Source organism: Mesoplodon densirostris, chromosome 17 (genome assembly GCF_025265405.1).
Source record: "Mesoplodon densirostris isolate mMesDen1 chromosome 17, mMesDen1 primary haplotype, whole genome shotgun sequence".
In the NCBI taxonomy this organism is placed as follows: Eukaryota; Metazoa; Chordata; class Mammalia; order Artiodactyla; family Ziphiidae; genus Mesoplodon; species Mesoplodon densirostris.
The window spans coordinates 22,946,403-22,965,371 of record NC_082677.1 but is presented as its reverse complement, the minus strand read 5'-3'; the positions used below and the strand labels follow the sequence as shown (position 1 = coordinate 22,965,371).

General features: G+C 40.9%; 1 protein-coding gene across 1 annotated transcript in view; it reads right to left on the bottom strand.

Annotated features, from left to right (window-relative positions):
• The window catches only part of LOC132477405 (uncharacterized), a 244,391-nt gene that overhangs the window by 221,370 nt on the left and 4,052 nt on the right, over positions 1–18,969 (bottom strand). Inside the window, exons 2-3 of the mRNA XM_060079771.1 lie at positions 3,101–3,262; positions 1,475–2,516 (exon numbers count right to left, since the gene is read on the bottom strand). Coding sequence (XP_059935754.1) covers positions 1,475–2,516; positions 3,101–3,262 — 1,204 coding nt within the window. The remainder of the gene's footprint in view (positions 1–1,474; positions 2,517–3,100; positions 3,263–18,969) is intronic.

Sequence of the window (18,969 nt, the reverse complement as noted above, 5' to 3'; positions counted from 1 at the left end):
GTTAAATAATGAACTGAATACTAGTCAAAATTACTTTTCCAGACAGAGCCATCTTCAGCAAAACGCTCCCGGGAGCGCCCATCCGGGTTTCTCCTTCACGTCTCAGCCCACACATGACCCACTTCCTTCTCCCTCAGCTTCTCAAGGTTGCTCACCTGTGTCTGGCCCTCACCAAGAAACAATTTCTTCTCACTTTCTCCACCCTCTTCATAACCATTAGGCACCCATTACTTTCTCCAAACTACCGGACTCAAATCTGCAGCCCAGTTTGCCACGAACCTCCCCATAAGCACTTGTTTCCCTCATCTTTCTAGATCTGCTTTAAAAATCTCCACCACCGAGCAAATACAATATTAATAAAAATAAGGTTACAAGCCAGTTTTTTCTTTTAATGTCACAGCAGAAAAATGTTGAGAAAAAAACAGAAAAGGAGAAAAGCAGGAGCACATTTGGAGGAAGGCGGGTGAGAGTGTAGCTATACACAATGGGACGCCAGGATCCAACCGAGCCCCTCTTCCCCACCTGTCGACCCCACTTCCCCCATGTGCGCGCCGCGGGATGACAACCACAACACTCCAAACCACCCCCCCCCGGAAAGGAGGCGGGGTTACGCCTTCAGCCAATCAGGACCCGCAAGCCCCAGGTGTCCAACCTATGGGGTGGCCGTGGCAGTGCAGGGGGAGGACGTGGGGTGGTCGGGGAGGGGCGGCGTCCGTGGGAGGCGCGCACGTGTGGAGTCCGGAGAAAAGGGGAGGTGGCAGGCGTCCGGCTACCGAGGCGTAGGCTCTGCACCTGGCAGCCGCCGAGTCCTGCTGCCCAATGCCTCTTTTGCCTCGGGCTGGACCGGGCCTCCCGCCAAAGAAGACCGTTCCACTGTGTCTGAGTTCCCCGAGTACGGGGACAGTCACAAATAACAACAATAGTACCTAGTTCAGACAAGGCGGGGAGGAAAGTTTCCGGCCCGCACCCAGAGGAGTCCGCCAGGGCTGGGAGGAGAAGGGATGCAGGGCGGGAGGGTGTCAACCGGGAAAGAAGAGAGCAGTGGGAGGGCTGCGCGAGCAGGACGCGGACCCGGGTGCGGTTCAGGGGGCGGCGGGCAGCGGGGTGCGCTGTCCAAGGTTCACGGGAGGTGGGAGGCGCGCGGCGGTCGCGGAGCCCGCAGCCAACACTGGCTGGAGGCGCGGGGGAGAGCTGAGAATAGCTGTCTGGGGCCCCAGGCGCCCCCAGGCTCGTAAAAGTCACCCGGCTGGAGCTGAGGTAGGGAGGGGAAGGGCGCGGGGGGCTGCGGTGAAGCCCCCACGCTCCCCTGCCCCCCTCCCTACCGGCCTCACCTCTAGCTCCATTCCCCTCCCCCCGAGCCCACTCCCCTCCGAGCCTCTGTCCTGGTGCCGCGGCGGCGGCGGCGGCGGGACCGCGGAACCCTCGCTCCGAACCTGGACGCCCCGGGGATGCTGCGGGCCCCGGAGCAGCTTACCTGGGGCTGCGGTACCGGTAGCGGAGGCAGCCAGCCGCGCGGACCCGGGCGCGGCGCGGCTCCTCCTCGCCTCGCCTCGGCGTCCTCCTTCTCCGCTTCTCCCCGGAGTCGGTCCAGGGCACGGAGCTCTGAGACCGCGCCGGGCTGCAGCTACCTTTCCCACCGCCGCCTCGGCCGCGCTACCGCAGACAGAGGACGCCCAGTGGCGGCTGGAAGCCTGTGTGAGTAGCGGCGCCGGAGAGAGTGGGATCTGCTGAGAGGCGCTGGAGACTCCGCGGCTCAGGGCGCGCGGCCGTGCGCACGCGCGCCGGTGAGTGTGTGTGTGTGAGCGTGCGCGCGCGCCCACGGGAAGGGGGAGTCGCGAGGGGAGAGGGAGAGAGGCCGAGAGACACTCGCAGGGACCGAGGCGAAATTCTTCGCCCTCGGAAATCCGTAAACCAGGGAAAGGAGGATCGAACGTGCGTGTGGCCCGGGGGAGCTGCCCGCGGGGTGGTGGCAGAGGAGGAGGGGAAGGCAGCGCGGCGCGCGCGGGCTCCACATCCGAGCTGGGCTGGGCCGAACGGAACGCGCAGCCACCGATGCAGCAGAGGCGGCGCCCGCAGCCCACTGTCGCGCTGCTCCCTCTAGGGAGGGGCCGGGCCGCTCGCTCCCGCCACCGCCGCTGTCCGGACTTCTCGGCTGGGCGCGAGGGGACGAGGATCGAGCCCCCACCGTGGCCACCACAACCTTGGAGGCGCTCGGCCCGCTGAGGGGCCGAGCGGGGAACACGGCGCACGTGGCCGATTACCGGCTGGAGCCGGCGCGTGCAAGAGCTGCGGGCGTGGAGTGGGCGGTGGAACCCGGCCGAGCGCGGCCTGCCGCCTAGACTGGGTAGAGGAAGCCGGGCGGGGGAGCGAGGGTGAGGTCGGTCAAGGGTGCGGTCAGCAGGCACAGTCGAGGGTTGTGAGGGCTTCCACTCCGGGCGGAATGTTGCCTTTTTTCCTCCTCGGAGGCCACTTTTCCTCGAAGTTATCCACTTCCCAGGTAAAAGTGCCGGCTTCCTCTTTGTTCGGATTCAGCTAACTGTGCAGGCATCCGACTTCTTTGAAGTCCGGCTTCTCCAAGAACGGCCAGCCTGGCGCCGCTCTTGGCCCTTTAAACCTCTACTCTCTCATTCAGCCAAGCTACATTGTATACCATAGAAATAAAATTTTCAGGCACATTTACGTGCCCTTTCTCCTAAAAGACTTATTGTCCTAGCGGTATTCTTTTCTGTGCTTGTTTTAAATTCTGAATGCACTTTTATTCCCTCAAGGATTTCTTCAAGGGTCATAAGGTCTGGTTGATACTTGAAATACCCTTCCTGGCAAGAATCCTCGGGCAGGGGTGGGGGCAGGGTTTGTGTTTCGTACACTTTTGCATGACCTCCAGTACTGAGCCCAGTACCGTGTACATTGTGCGTTCTCTATAAATGCTGAATGAATGACATTGTTTTCTAGCTTCACATGTCCTGAAGGCGAAGACTTGGATGCTGGGAAAGTCATTACCACCCCACCAGACTTGCTTGATTTTAACTTATACCATTTCCCTGTGTGTGACTATTTTCCCCTCTGTCGGCCAGAGCCCCAGTGCAAAGAGAGTACTGACCCATTGTGCAGTCTCACCAAGGTGCTGGCAGAGATCACTCTGCAGGGAACCCGATGGGGTACCTGGGTGTGAGAAGGCTAAAGCGTGCTTCATTTCAGTCCTGGGGGAATCCAGTTTCTCAACATGAAAGTCACATTTCATTAGCAGTTTATAATGTCTCCTCTAGAGTAGAAGGGCAGGAAAAGAGGTTTAAGAGAAATGCACGTTTCTAATAGCTTGTCGGGTACAAGATTTTCTCTTGTAAAGAGCATTACTTAATGGCTACTTGCCAATACATGCAGGGTCACCCCAGACTACTAATTCTGCTGTAGCACCAAGCCCACATCCTTCAACCTTGGTATTTCTACAGTCATCCTCTTAGAAGCAGAAGTCCTCGATTTTACATTCCATGCTAAATTTCAGTTCCTTTGAACTCAGGCTCTTCCTTGAGCTGCTTCTCTCTCCACTCATGATATCACAGCTTTGAAATAGAACTGAAATAAAGTGAAAATTAAAATGGATTTATTTGGGTGCTGCCGTCTGTTCTCTAGTGGGAGTCCCTTTAAATGATTCCTCTTCTGTCACTCAATTTACAATCTTCTGAGAAGCCACTTGTTGTGATACGGAATTCACGTGCTTTTTTGTTAGGTTGAAAGATTAGATATTTTAATTTTTTACTTGAAAGGAAGCTCTAGAACTTGCAGAAGGAGCAGAAAAACTCTGACTCCCAAAATGGACTCTTGACAGCCAAACTTTAAAATGGCTATTAGAGTCTTCCAAAATAATTTTAAATAATTTTGTTTTGCTTAAAAAGTTGCCTTTATGGTTTCATTCAACAGCTTCCCAAGTGCTTGCTTACTTGGTGGGATGGAAGAATGGAACAAAGCCATAACCTCTCTGATGAGCACCAAAGGGATTAGACTTGTGTTTGTAAAAACAAATACATTTACAAGAAGCCAACATTTAAAAATAAGAAGGTAGGCTTGGAGCAATCTTAATGTATGTTAATTTAAAAGATAAACCATAGAAAGAAAGACTAACAACATAAGAGAGAAAGTGTTTCTGACCCACTTAAAAGTTGAGAAGACTAGCTAGGATTAAAATGCTATAAACCATAGCTCTTCATGCTAGCTAAACACTAAATAATAATAAAATGTTCTACCGAGAAATTCATTTTCATATGTTATTATCAGTTGAACTGAGAATTAATAGCATAATTATAAAGGTTCTATTTTTCTTCCTAAAAAGGGAATGCTCCTTAGCATAACTGCTTTTTTCAATTTGAAGCAGTGCAATGAACTTGTCAAACATTAACTTCCTTAAAAATACTGGATTGGGAAAGGGTGGGGTGTGTAGAGAAACATTTTAAACTGATTTGACCACAATTAACTAATCTGCCCATCTAAAGTTACAACAAAAGCTTTCTGCCTCTGAAGACTGGTAAATTTAGGCTGTGAGATGTACCGTGAATTCCAAAGTCAACTGCTCACGCTGGGAGCAGATTGCTCCAAATTCTCTCAAGTGAGAAGGCAGGGACCGTTAGCTGAAATGCTGCTGTTGAGTTTAGTGGTTGTGAGCACGCATAAGGATACAGGTAATTTCCCCCATAATTAGGTCACAGATCACTTAGTGCGTTAGAGTTTTAAATGATAAAAAAAACACCTTGATTTGCACCTGGACCCAAATGCCAGCTCAGTACAGAGTGTAGCATGGGAACAAGAAGAACTTTCAAGTTATCCTGTTTCTCTTCATGCTCTTATACATTGTTTTATTCCAGATATTACTTAGGGCAATTTAATTCTAACTGGAGATCAGGCATGTTTAGGGAAGTCAAAAATCAGAGGAAAAAGGTTACAGTGTATTCCAAGCAAATGTAGGTGGGCCTCCAGAGTTATCAGTGCTGACATTCCGGAGACAGGTGAAAATATTAAAGACCACAGGTTCTTAATAGTTTATGGAATGATGGATTTCCTGGAAGGTGAAGAAAGCTCTAGATCCTCTCCTCTGGAAAGTGAGCATATGAACACAAAAAAAATTTGAATAAAATTTCAGGAAGTTAAGGGAACACCCTCTGAAGCTCAGGTTAAGAACCCCTGTCTAACATAGATCCTTTGCACATTGATATTTATGGCTAAAGGGAAATGAATTGGTAGATATACTACTATCCTTACTTATGTTTTTAATCCAATAAGTTATTTGGTTGTCAATACCAAGAAGATGCATAAGCAAATCAGTAAACCCCACAAGTATTTATTGAGTACCTACTTCATAATCAGTACTATTCCTAATGCCATGATTGTTACAAATAAAGTATAAAGTGCAATCTATCTCTGCCTTTAAGGAGCCTACAATCTAGCTATCATTATTCTTGGGAACAAAAAAGTGAACATAAGCATAATTTATCACTTGACCAGGTACAAAAAACTTCAACTTGAATTACCAATGTGACTTAACGAGCCATTTGTTAAGTAAATAAACCATTCCATTGAAAATTGATTAGTGGCCAAGGTATATATGCATATTTTCATATTCATATTCCCTAGTAGTAATAACTTAAATTACCACACGATGTATAAGGTAAAAAGCTAGTCTGTTGCTGAATTCTGAATTTTAGATTGGGGATAAGAAGAAAATTACTGACAAGAAAAAAGTCAGCCATATTGGCAATGGCAGCTGTGGATTAAGTATCCCTGGAGATGCCTGGGCAGAGTGGAGTTGATTAGAATATGCTAATCAATTTTATATAGTTTATATTTCAACTGATCCACAAATTAGTAGGACCACCCATGTATTTTGAAATTTCTGTATCTACAAAGACCCTTCCGTCTATTCTTGGATAATTTTAGTGTAATGTTTTATTATGACTCTCCTTAAAATTTCTTAATTTTTGCCCTCTGTTCTTTTCACTTACTAACGTTATTTATTTTTGGTTAATAGAACTTTTGAAACTACAACTCCTTCACTCAATTCATGACAAACTTATAAGAAGGAAAAGCAATAATCCAAGGAAACAAGAGGTTTTAGGGTAAAGGAAGTGTTACCATGAACTCCTCTCCCACTTATAGGGTGGCATGAACATAAAGCCAGTCACAAAATTAGAGCTGTGGAAAGCTCAACCATCCATGTATTGACCACTTACATAGCCTGCCTCTCCAAGGGTCCCAGAGGCTTCATGTGGGGATACCGGGACTATCAGTCACATCTTTTTACTTCTCCAGAGGCAGTCTTAGTGTCATATAAAAATGGCACTGGACATCAAGTTGTAAGATCTGAGTTCAATCCCAGCCTGGCAAACAAGTTGCTATGAGACCTTGGGCAAGTCACTTTCTGAGCTTCAGTTGACCCTCCTGTGTAATGTGGACAATAATAACTACCTCATTGATTAAGAAAATTATAATGTGAGAAAGGGTTTCGAATGTTGTGGGAGCTAAGTAAGTCTACGCAATCTTGGATTTAAATCAAGTGTGTGGCAGAAAATTGGAACACGTACACAAATGGGAAGCTCCTGTAGAAATGCTGGAGCCTTTGTTAGACTATAACTTAAATTAACATTGAACTGATTTGATGATTTCTTGGAGTCCCTTCCAAGGATATTTTAAGAAAGCCACAGACAACCAGAAGTTGGCAGAAACAGACACATGCAGGAAATTGTGGGTTCCATAATTCTAGAGGTGTTGTAATTCTGTAAATTCTGCTGCTGTCGTAAAACCCAAGCTTTTGTGTTCATTTGTTTTTAATTAGTCTCTGTTTTTCCTGTCACACAGATCCTGCTTCCCCAATGGTGTTTTGAGCTGCTAACTTAGCTATAGGAACATTTATTTTACAGATTAAGACCAACTGTAAAATTTATTTTTTTTTAAACAAAAATAATTCACTGTTTATTCTTCCTTAATTGTGAAAGCAGTGTGTGTACTCATTGGGGGAAAACAAGCAATACAGAAATGTATAAAAAAGAAAATATGCTGTAACATCACCTCTCAGGGACCAACCAACATTCCTACTTTGGTGTATACCTTTCCAGACATTTTCTTTGCATCAGTTTATTGTTTTAAAATGTCATCCAAGTCAACGTATGAGCCATTTAAATACATACTAGCATTTTAGCAGAAACAGTTAAACTCTTTCACAAAAATTCAAAAGTGGTTTTGGGTTTTTTTTTCCTTTCATACTCTTCCTTTTCAGGATGGATTCTTTGCTCAGCAAGTCCTTTAAACAGGATTTTACCAAGTCATCCTTGAAACCTTCCCTTTTTACTTCCCCACTTTCACCACTTCTAACAGTGTGTACTTCTTAATGACCCTTTAAAAACTTAATCTCACCTTGAGCTGCCATGTTCTGGAGTCACAAGCCCTGCTCCTTGGCCTCTAGCCATTCTGTGGATGCTTTGCATTACTTAACCTCCACCCCCAAGATGAGGTCCGGCTCTGACCTTGGATCTGGTACTGAATTCCCTGATGGAGCAGGAAAGATTTTTGATTGCAATAAGTAACCAGAATGTTCACTGGAGTGACCATCTACCGGTTATACAGAAGGTTGGCCTGGAGGTGAATTATTTGCGTTCATGTTTTGTGTCAATTGCTGCAGGCAAAATTTGGGAAGTGTGTTTTATTTTGTTTTAAGAGGCTATAAACAGTCCTTCAAGACGAAAATGCTGACTATAATTCCAAAAGAATCTCCTGCTTTTGCAATTGAGCATGCTCACTATTTCACCCAGGAAGCTATAATTATTAATGAAACATAATAACAATGTTTATAATTTTGTTGATTTGTTAGTTGTACAGAGCACAAGTTCCCAGAGTAAAACAACCCCAGTCCAGGCTATCCCATTCTGCAAATCCAGGAGACCAGGACCTCTGGCATCACTCTTAAAATGAAAGCTAAAGAATTGACAGTAGGAAGGAAGGAAACAAAGAAAACAAGGTAGATTAATTATCTATAGGAGTTCTCTGAAGAATATACACCCTACCTTGTGAATTATGAAAGTTTTAAGGAAATAAGTTACCACCTTGTATGTGCAACTCATCTAAGAAAAGAATGAGATAAAATGCAACATATGATACAAGCTATAATCTTGGAAATTGTATACATAGCATAGCAATATGCATTAAAAAGTTTTGGAGAATTGATAGCACGTCTCTAGCATTCATCAAAGAGAGCCATCATGTTTAGCAAATCAGAGAATTTCAGCAACTAGAAAGATGTACTTTTGTTGCACAGGATCATTTATCTTGATTCTTTCCTGTCCTAGATGCTGCAAGTTTATGTCTATAGGTCCACCTTGGGCTAAGAAGTGGCCTTGGGCAGGAAGAGGTACCAAGTTTATAGCATGGAATCTGAAAGGTGAGGTGAAAGAAGAAAGTCTGAAACTGGGAGACAGGATGAGGCCACTGCTCCAGAACCAAGTCCATGAGAGTTGAGTAGCCATGGAATGCCCCTCATATGTGGTACTTGGCTTGGCTGAAGCTCAAAGAGATGGATGTGTTCCACTTTTATTTCTTTTGACCCCATTATCAAAAGTCAGCCTTTATTTCAATTCATATAATAAGGCCATATTTGACCAGAATAATTAAGAAAAGATAAGTACCAAAATATTTTTAAATTTTAATTACTTTGTGGCAGTTCTGCTAAAATATAGTATGTTGTATATCCTTTAATTGTCACAAATTAAAATCACTGGAATGAATATAATATTTAATAGTAAATAGAGAGCATAGAAAAGTAAAAATATTATGGGATTTAAGATCAGATTGACCTAAATTTAAACCATGGGTCTGTCACTCTCTGGGTGAACATAGGTAAGTTTCTCTTTTTTGTTTTAGAGATAAATAAAATTAACTATTAAAAAACCTGAAGTATAGTTGATTTACAATGTTGTGTTACTTTCAAGTGTACAGCAAAGTGATTCAGATATATATACACATATATATACATATACACACACACATATATATACATACATGTCTATGTGTATATATATATATATATATATATATATATATATATATATATATATATATATATATATATATATTCTACCTCTCTGGTGAACCTGGACTAATACACCATCCTCCACCAACAAATGGACCTTTGAGTGCACGTGTCTGCTTTCTCTGTATTCCTTCAAGGTGTCAGCCATCTCTTCTTGTTTCTTCAGTGTGACTGATTATAGATTCTTCTCTGCTCAAAACAGAACTCCATTGCATAGACTTGGGGACACCTATTTTTCATTACAAACGGTCTCTTTTTACTTATTTCCCATGTCTAGGCTATGTTCTGAATACATAAAGTATTGATATCTTTAAAAAAAATGCCCAGCAGAAAAGGCATGCATCTGCCTACCCTCCTTCATGTTCAGCTCCCCACCCCTCATATCATACCACATGTTCACCCTTGTAAACCAGTTTCTTGTGATTTCAGCTAGCATGAATCATTTGCTCAGGACCAGACCAGTCACCAATTTTTTGAAACTGCAAAACTGGGGACCAAGCCTCACACCATGAGGATTTCGGTAAGGGTTACATCCTGTGTGACCCAGCCTGAACATTCAGTGATTTTCATATCATAACAATCACAAGTTTTTGGAAATACATGAACTCAAGTTTTTTTCCATATTTAAGACAGTCCAAGGGTCAAGTTTTCAAATGCAAAGATCCAGTCTGTATATTTATATTTATATTTCTTAATCTGTGATGTATAAGGGATTTAATCAAAGTATAAAGAAGAGTTTCCAGACAAAGAAAGTGATTACATCCAAACTGAGATAAGAAAGATGATGGGATTGTCCTCTCTGAAGATCTTTATAAATAGGTCTAAATAAAAGTATTTATACATAGTATTTCCTAAAGGCAGACATTGATAATCAATCAAGTACTCTTCTAGTCAGATGATTCTCCGATACTGTAACTTTCTATTCTCTGAATAGAAAATTCAGATTGGGATAATGTATTTTGATAGTTTTATTCCATTACAATTATAGAAGGAAAAATGAAAAGAAATGGAAGTTGGCCTTTAGCAGCTGTTTTAATGAGACAATCTTCATTTCAGATTTCTGGAAGGGAGACAACAGTCTGGGAGAGAAAAACAAGATTTTGTTCTTATTGTGGTAAAAGATATTTTGTTAAAGATCTTGTGTGCATGTGTGTGTCTGTGTGAGGGAGAGAGAGAGAGAGAGAGAGAGAGGGAGGGAGAGAGGGAGAGAGATCTAAGCTACCTGCTATGGACTGAATGTGTCCCCCCAAAATTCATTATGTGGAAGACTGATCCCCAGTGACGGTATTGGTATTAGGCAGTGGGGCCTTTGGAGGTAATTAGGTCATGAGGGTGGAGCCCTCATGAATGGGATTAGTGGCCTTACAAGCCTTACAAGAAGCGACATGAGAGCTTGCTCTCTACCATGTGAGGATAAGACAAGAAGATGGCCATCTGCAAGCCAGGAAGAGAGTCTTCACCAGACCCTGGATCCGCCAACACCTTGATCTTGGACTTCCCAGCCTTCAGAACTGTGAGAGAGAAATACTGTTTAAGCTACCCAGTCTGTGGTATTCTCTTATATGAGCCTCAACTAAGGCACTACCCCAACTTATTGTAGTAGTTGTTGTCTTTTACCCTAACTTTGGCAAAGGGGCCATGTAGTAATCTGTTCTTGGACTAGAAGACTATTAGAATTTCCAAGAAATCAGTTAAGTTTTGCTAACAACCATACATAATTATGTGATTGTGTATGTGTTTTACTCATATAGGCTTCTCATTAATTAGACTTCTCATTAATTAGTTAACTAGAATCTTATTTCATTCTTAAAAAAGAAATGTCAATTATGACTTTGCATTTGGCTTATATTTCTTTAAAGCTATTTTCACTCTCTTTTTAGATTTCATGTTACACATGATTACCTATAACTAATGAAAATAAAATAAATGCTTTAAACTTTTCAGTGAATCTCACATCAGGTCTCCTTTTCTTTTTTTGAGCATTCTAACAATCTTATGAAAGAAATATATCCCATACCTATGCAGAACCACAATCCACAATTAAATCTTCACAGTGACAGTGACTTCCCTGGTGGCACAGTTGTTAAGAATCTGCCTACCAATGCAGGGGAAACAGGTTTGAGCCCTGGTGTGGGAAGATCCCACATGCTGTGGAGCAACTAAGCCCATGCGCCACAACTACTGAAGCCCGTGTGCCTAGAGCCTGTGCTCCGCAACAAGAGAAACCAATGCAAGAAGCCCATGCACCGCAACGAAGGGTAGCCCCCACTCGCTGAAACTAGAGAAAGCCCATGCGCAGCAACGAAGACCCAACGCAGCCAAAAATAAAATAAATACATAAATATTTTAAAAAAAAACAACAACTTCACAGTGACATTCCTTAAGAAGGCAGTGTTTGCCCCGAACAACCATTTCACGAAATTCTTCTAATAACTGCATTACTCTGGAAACCAATGGAATTGACTTGTAAATTCTACAAATGGAATAAGATGAGAGTAAGGGCACAATGCATCCAAATTCAGGCTTCATAGTGCTTTATTTTAGACTGTTGACTTATGTGACATGAAGATGGAAAACACATCTTAGAGTCAGAAAACCTGGGTCAAGCCATGGGTCTCCCAATTACTGTCTTACTTTCAGTAAGTTATTTTACCAACGCCTGCCCAACTTTTTCATCTGTAAATTAGAGATAATGGTGATGCCCATCTCACAAAATTATTATGAGGATTACATTAGATTGTTCACATAAAAATTTTGTAAAATCTAAGGCATTATATAGATGCTAAAATATCTGAGGGTATTACTACAATTGTTACTACTTAAAAATATTAATAATTTCAAAACTATAGGATCGCAGTCAACCATGAGTTGAACTACTTGGCATAGTTTCTAGAGCAAAATAAAGAACATGCTTGTTCACCTCATGCCAACATCAATGTTTCCCCCATCAAGGACACAGCATAGTATAAAGCATATAGTAAGGTGTTCAGTACATCTTGTTGGACTTAATTGCCCCACGTTATTTATTCCCTTCTTGTTTTTTTAATTGAAGTATAGTTGATTTACAAAGTTTCAGGTGTACAGCAAAGTGATTCAGTTATACGTACATATATGTACATATGTATATTCTTTTTCAGATTCTTTTCCATTTTAGTTTATTACAAGATATTGAAAATAGTTCCCTGTGCTATACAGTAGATCCTTGTTGTTTATCTGTTTTGTATATTGTAGTATGTATCTGTTAATCCCAAGCTCTTAATTTATCCCTCCTCCTATCCTTTCCCCTTTGGTAACCATACGTTTGTTTTCTGTTTTGTAAATAAGTTCATTTGTATCATATTTTTATTATTTCTTAAATAAATTTATTTATTTTTATTTTATTATTTACTTATTTTTGGCTGCATTGGGTCTTCGTTGCTGCATGCAGGCTTTCTCTAGTTGTGGTGAGCGGGGGCTACTCTTTGTTGTGGTGCACAGGCTTCTCATTGTGGTGGCTTTTGTTGCAGAGCACAGGCTCTAGGCACGCAGGTTTCAGTAGTTGTGGTGCGCTGGCTCAGTAGTTGTGGCTCGTGGGCTCTAGAGTGCAGACTCAGTAGTTGTGGTGCACGGGCTTAGTTGCTCCACGGCATGTGGGATCTTCCCGGACCAGGGCTCAAACCCATGACCCCTGAATTGGCAGGCTGATTCTTAACCAATGTGCCACCAGGGAAGTCCTGTATCATATTTTTAGATTCCACATATAAGTGATATCATATTTGTCTTTCTGTCTGACTTATTTCCTTCTTTTTACTCAACTTCTTTTCTTTTCAATCCTCCTGTAGCTTTCTTTTTATTTTACATTAGGTTAAAAAATATGTATTTTACATTATTTCACAAGAAGCAAACATCCTAAGGACTATGGAAAATGTCCATAGCACTTTCCATCTAAGAAATTCGTAGGCCTTTTATAAACACATTAATGTCTACCACAATACTGTCTACCTTGAATGTTTTCTCATCAGTTTATCATGCATGTCTGCCTAGTTTAAAACCACAGGGCAGGAACTCTGTCTAATTCTCTTTATAAATCAGGGAGTGAGCATTGTTGTTCAATACATGCCAAGAAGCAGCAGCTTGCATGTGAGGTGAATAGGTGGAAATTATTATTTCTGTCTATTGCAAGGTGAAAATAAAATGGGTACTTTACAGTTTTCAAAGCATCCTCATATCGATTATCTGGTTTGTCCATCACACCACCACTGCGAGGAAGTTTCACTAACTGCCCTATCTAGGCCCTATCTAGGCTAACTGTTGTTAGCCTCCTTGTATGAAAGCAGAGAGTGAGACTGCAAGGTTAAACGCCCTCACTAATATCCCTCGGCAAGTTAGCAGCACAGCTAGGGAGGAATCCAAGCCTGCAGAATCTCTGCCCATGCTCTTCTTAACTGATACCCCAGGAACTTCATAGCCATAACCAGGACTGGTCTGTGAACATGTCAGGAAGCATATCTATTTTCTTTCCTTTGAATATGTGCACTTAACTCTGACTGGGGTCCACAGCAAGTGTTTAGTAAATAGTTGTTTAATTAATTAATTAATATGGATATCCTATTGGCAGGATTCAAGAAATAATCATTGAATTCATGGCAAGGCCTGACACCCCTGCCATCTAGGCTGCTGCTCAACCCACGGAAACCCGTTATATATTGAAAATTTTCTGTTTCATTAGCAAAACTTGTGATGCCAGCTTTCAGTCCTACTTTCCAATCACATCATTTGCCCAACAAGTTGCTATCCCTGATCAGTAGCTCAGGCACATAGCCATTTCTCTAATAGACTCAACTATAACTTGCAAAATACAGGAGAAGAGCCCTTAAAAGTTTAACTTTTCATTTCATTAAGAAAATGTGTGATGTGTTTATTGCCAGAATCTTCTGTGTTGTCCAGAAGTCAGGCCCTGATACCAGGACACACGTGACTTGTGATTGAGAGACTGCTATTAAGGTCCCCTATTTGTGCTAATGGCATATGAGAGTTCTGAGACATTGGTGTGCTTACATTGAGCTTTGAAAAGTGTTGGTCACACAAGCTGGATTGTGCAATAGGGGAGTTGGGAATTGTAGAGAGTAGGGAAGGGGAGGGTATGAGAATGGCTGTGCATTTCTCAGCGGCTGCTTTTCTTAGATGTGGCCAGAAATAGTGAGTAATCCTCTCACCTAGACTAGACTGAGCCGAAGGAACTGCTCGCTCACATATTAGTTGCTAGAGTGATCTTCAACCCTTGATGGTGCCAGAATCAAATGACAATGCACATGTTGGAATGTGCACTAGTTTAGGGACAAAATCGACATCCTCCACAGCCTTTATATATATATATATATATATGCTTTCATTTTGCAGATGCATCTTAGTCTTTTAGTAGCATTTTGCCTAATTAGCTTTTCAAAATGGGTTCATCAAGGAAGTCAGTGGTTGAACTTACTGTCTTATTTCTCCAAATCATAATCAATTCTGATTATGAACCAAGAGACTACCAACCCTTTCTCAGCCATGCAGCCTCTGTTAGACACACATATTTGGTAAATTCAGCTAACTTTGTGTCCTCAGTTCAGTTTTTCAATTTCTAGTAAACTGACAAAACATCCATCAAACTATTTCTCTTGGAAGAAAATCTTATGTAAAATGAAGACTGTATGATAGAATGTTGTAATAACATTTTGAGAAATTGTAGAATATACAACCCTGGATTCATGACTGCATCCAATATCAACATGTGGTAGTTCAATTTTATTATCCCTTCAATAAAACCATCTGAGATTTTCAGTACTTTTCCAACTTTTCATATCAAATGAGAGATCTGAGAGACATGCAGAGAAAAGGACAGAAGATAGTGGGTCCCAACTCCCTACCCCATGACCCTTGTGTCTTCTTTATGTTTATTTTGCTTAACCTTTAATTTCCATATCCTGATCAGGCATATATTAACTAATATTTATGAACAGCACAAAATAATATATACACACATACATGACACTAGCTAAATTAACAAACCTAAACATCTAAATATCAACTAGTCCTATTTAAAGTAAAACATAGACAAATAGTTGTTAGGTGTTACTCAAGTAGGGAAGTTAATTTTCATTAATAGGAGTCAACAAATGAATGGCTCAGAAACAACATAATGTCTTCCTTTTGGTGTTCTGTTAATTCTACAGTTTATTTCATTGTACTTAATGTTTTGTACAGTGTTATTCTTGTTAAACTTTAAATGCACTAATAGAGGCTTTTTAAAATGGTTCTATTTTTATTTCTCTTAAAATTATGTTAAAAACTTATCAACAACTAATTTTTTGTAGTTGTAAATCCAGATTTTCATATATAAAGTTGTTTAAGGGCCCACCTATGTTCTGAGTTAATTTTTAAGGGAATATTGAGCTATTCCTATTTTTCAGGCACTGTGATAAAATACACCAGTCACTTCCTATAGGGCATGTATTATTATCCTCATTTTTTATAGATGACAAAGTTCTGCTTCAGAAAGTTTAAATAAGTTCCCAAGGTAAGAAAACAAATAAATGCTGGTATCTATCTAAGAATCCACATCCATCTTTCTCCAAGGCCTATGCACTTTTCAGTATATCATGTGGCCTCTCAAATTTTAGAACCATCAAGGTTTATATAGATATAGCATGCAAACATACACACAGCACAGTAGGATTCTTTCCTTTTTAAAAATAGTCTTGGCATCCAGAAAACAATTGCATTGGAGAGACATGAGTATCAGTAGTGAACTTCTGACAGTTTGGTATATACCTGCCTTGGCTTTAACCTTTACAAAATCTTAAATAGCATTCGACCAACCTTGAGGAATCAACCTTGCTCTTAGTAAATATGATTTGTGAAGGAGACAGTTTCTCATTTTCTGCACTTCTAAACAGTTGTGTCACCAGGTATAAAAACTAACAGTAGATTTAATAAGCTATTTATTTCAACAAAGAGAGAAACTCTTATTATTCACCAAGAATAGACTGCATTTTAGGGACACTATAATAGATGGCGGAAATAACAATTGAAATTCTGAATACATTAGAACCCCAGCATGCTGCAGACCAATTAAAATTGACAACCAAGTGGAGCAAATACACACAGATAAATATAGAAAATTCAAGTTGCTTTTAGGGTGATTCCCCCCCGCCTTTTCTCTTTACTAGTTGGTATTTTTCTTCCTTCTGAATATTCCAGTTCATTTTGTTAATCTTTTTCTGCTTGGCTTCTGAATTTTTATCAAATTGAATACCGACAGACATCAAATTTTAATTCGTAGTAGAATACCTTGGCACTTTGATGTCTTTAGTGCTCTGATGTTGGGAAACTATCACTAACTAGAAATACTAGCTTTTGTAGACAATATATAATTTTCATAATCTTAAACTGAGATGGCCAAAATAGACACTACACTAAATGTTTCAGCCATGTGTTCACCTCTCTGTATTAAATTAGTATTGGCAGCTGAGTAGGAGATTACAGGGTATGACTGCCTTAACCTTCAATAGTAAATGATGCTTGCTGAATTGCCTCTGTGTGCCTCTAAAGCCCAAGAAGCTTAAAAATATAGGTTTGATGCTAATGATGAGAAAACACAGTAAATTAGCATCCCATAGGTTGGGGGAGGGTTACGACTAAATATATTGCTAATGGAGATTATGGAATTTATTTTTCTGAAGTCTTTAGAAAGTTTTGTGTCAGGCATGACTGACTCTAGGAGATTGTTTGATATAACACCATAAACAACAGATACCACTACTTGAGTACCTCTTATGGATCATGCACTGTACTGGATGCTTCTACTATCGAGTTTCATTTTCATAATATTCCTATGGCATAGGCATTGTTATCACAATTATACACATGGTAAAAATGATGTTCAGACAAGTTAAATACTGGACCCAGGGTCCTATGATTAGACCTGGGACTGGAACCCCAGAGCTCACACCAGTGCCCCTTCTGATCTCAGTGACCTACACATATGGGTCACACATTAGTTCCTTCTCATGTCAAAAGACAAAATGAAGGGTTTTTTCATATATGTATTATAGCGTTTGAAAAAAAATGATGTTAGAGAACAGCTATAGGTATAATCCCAATACAAACATAATTTCATTTAAACACAAGTGCAGTTCTGGCCTGAAATTGATTTTTAACCTACATCTTTTTTGAAGAGGGAGCATCTGTAGAGTGTATGGGGGTGGGTGGAGGAGGGGAAATACAGCTGTCTCAGCAGCACTGAAGGAAAAGGAGCAAGTTAAATGCATTCTACACTCAAGATTAATAATCCTCAAGTACTTTTCTATTTAATAAATTGTGACAGAGTTACTCAGTGTAGGTCCAGAAAAGGACAGAATGATTGGGCTTCTTGTAAGAAGTCCTTTTTAAAAATGGAGGTTGGATTTATATTATTGTAAAAACAAATAGATTTGGGGGTGAGGGGAATGTTTCCTTGCTGAATTACCTTGTAAAAAAGTAGCAAACAGTGCCATCTACTGGGCTTTAATTTTCTCTTTGTTAGAAGTTTTGCAGACAGAACAGTTGTGTATATTCAATACATATACACAACATAAATAACAAAACACATTAAATAAGAAAAACGTTTGTTACCCGTCATGAAGATTCCAAAATATTTTTAAGTGGCTGTTTGTTTCTTTAGGAATTCATTTAAAGTCACTTTACTCTTGGTATTAAAAGAAATAGTCAATAAAAACAAAATAATTGCCTTCACAATTATTGAATATTAAAAAAAATCTTTCTCGAAAGAAAGTTAAATTACCCTACATGGAAGCATCATCAAGTAAAAACTGAGCGAAATCTCCCCAGGTTTGCGAAATAACCCATCTGATCTGCTCAGCTGACAACTCTCCAACCTCAGTCTGATCCACCTCAGAGGCTAACACATTTCCTTCTTCACAAAGAAGAGGAGGAGAAAAGAAACACATAATGTAGGAAGGAGGCCAGGGCCTATGTAGTGTGAACAATGCTCATTCTATGAAGCCCACATGGTGTAAAAAAGCTGGGCTGGATGTGTTGTCCCCAACTCTTCCCAGGAGGACTCAAGGAGCTAGGTCACCTGGCTTCTCCACTGGTCAGTGTGCAAGGTGGTTCGTGATCCACGTCCTGGCAACACCCAGCACAGTGTTTCTCAAATTGAGGTCCTCGACCCACCTGCATCAGTATCATCTGGGGAGTTTGTTAAAGACTTATGTTCCTGGCCTGAGTCGTAAGATGTGCTGAATCATAAACCTCTGGTCTTGTCACCCAGACATCTTCATTTAACAGGGTATTCCTATGCACACTGGGGTTTGATATCTGTTGTCCAGCACCTTGGGATTGTTTACTCTGTAGCCTCTCTGGTGCCTAAGATCACACTGCAGGTGGACGAGCCTCCAATGATCCATCCCAGGCCTTTCCTGCCAGGTCTGTTCTAGAACACTGTGTGCCTGCACATCAGCACCATCTGTGGCATTTTAAAAGTTGTACATTACTCAGCCATGAAAAGGAATGAAATAATGCCATTTGCAGCAACACGGATGGACCTAGAGTTTATCATACAAAGTGAAGTAAGTCAGACAAAGACAAATATTATATGATATCACTTATGTGTGGACTCTAAAAAAATGATACAAATGAACTTACTTACAAAACAGAAATACACTCACAGACATAGAAAATAAACTTATGGTTACCAAAGGGGGAAGCGGGGAGAGAGAAATTGGGAATTTGGGATTAACAGATACTACTATATATAAAATAGATAAACAACAAAGACCTACTGTATAGCACAGGGAACTATATTCAGTATCTTTTAACAACTTATAATGGAAAAGAATCTGAAAAAGTATATATATATATATATATATATATATATATAT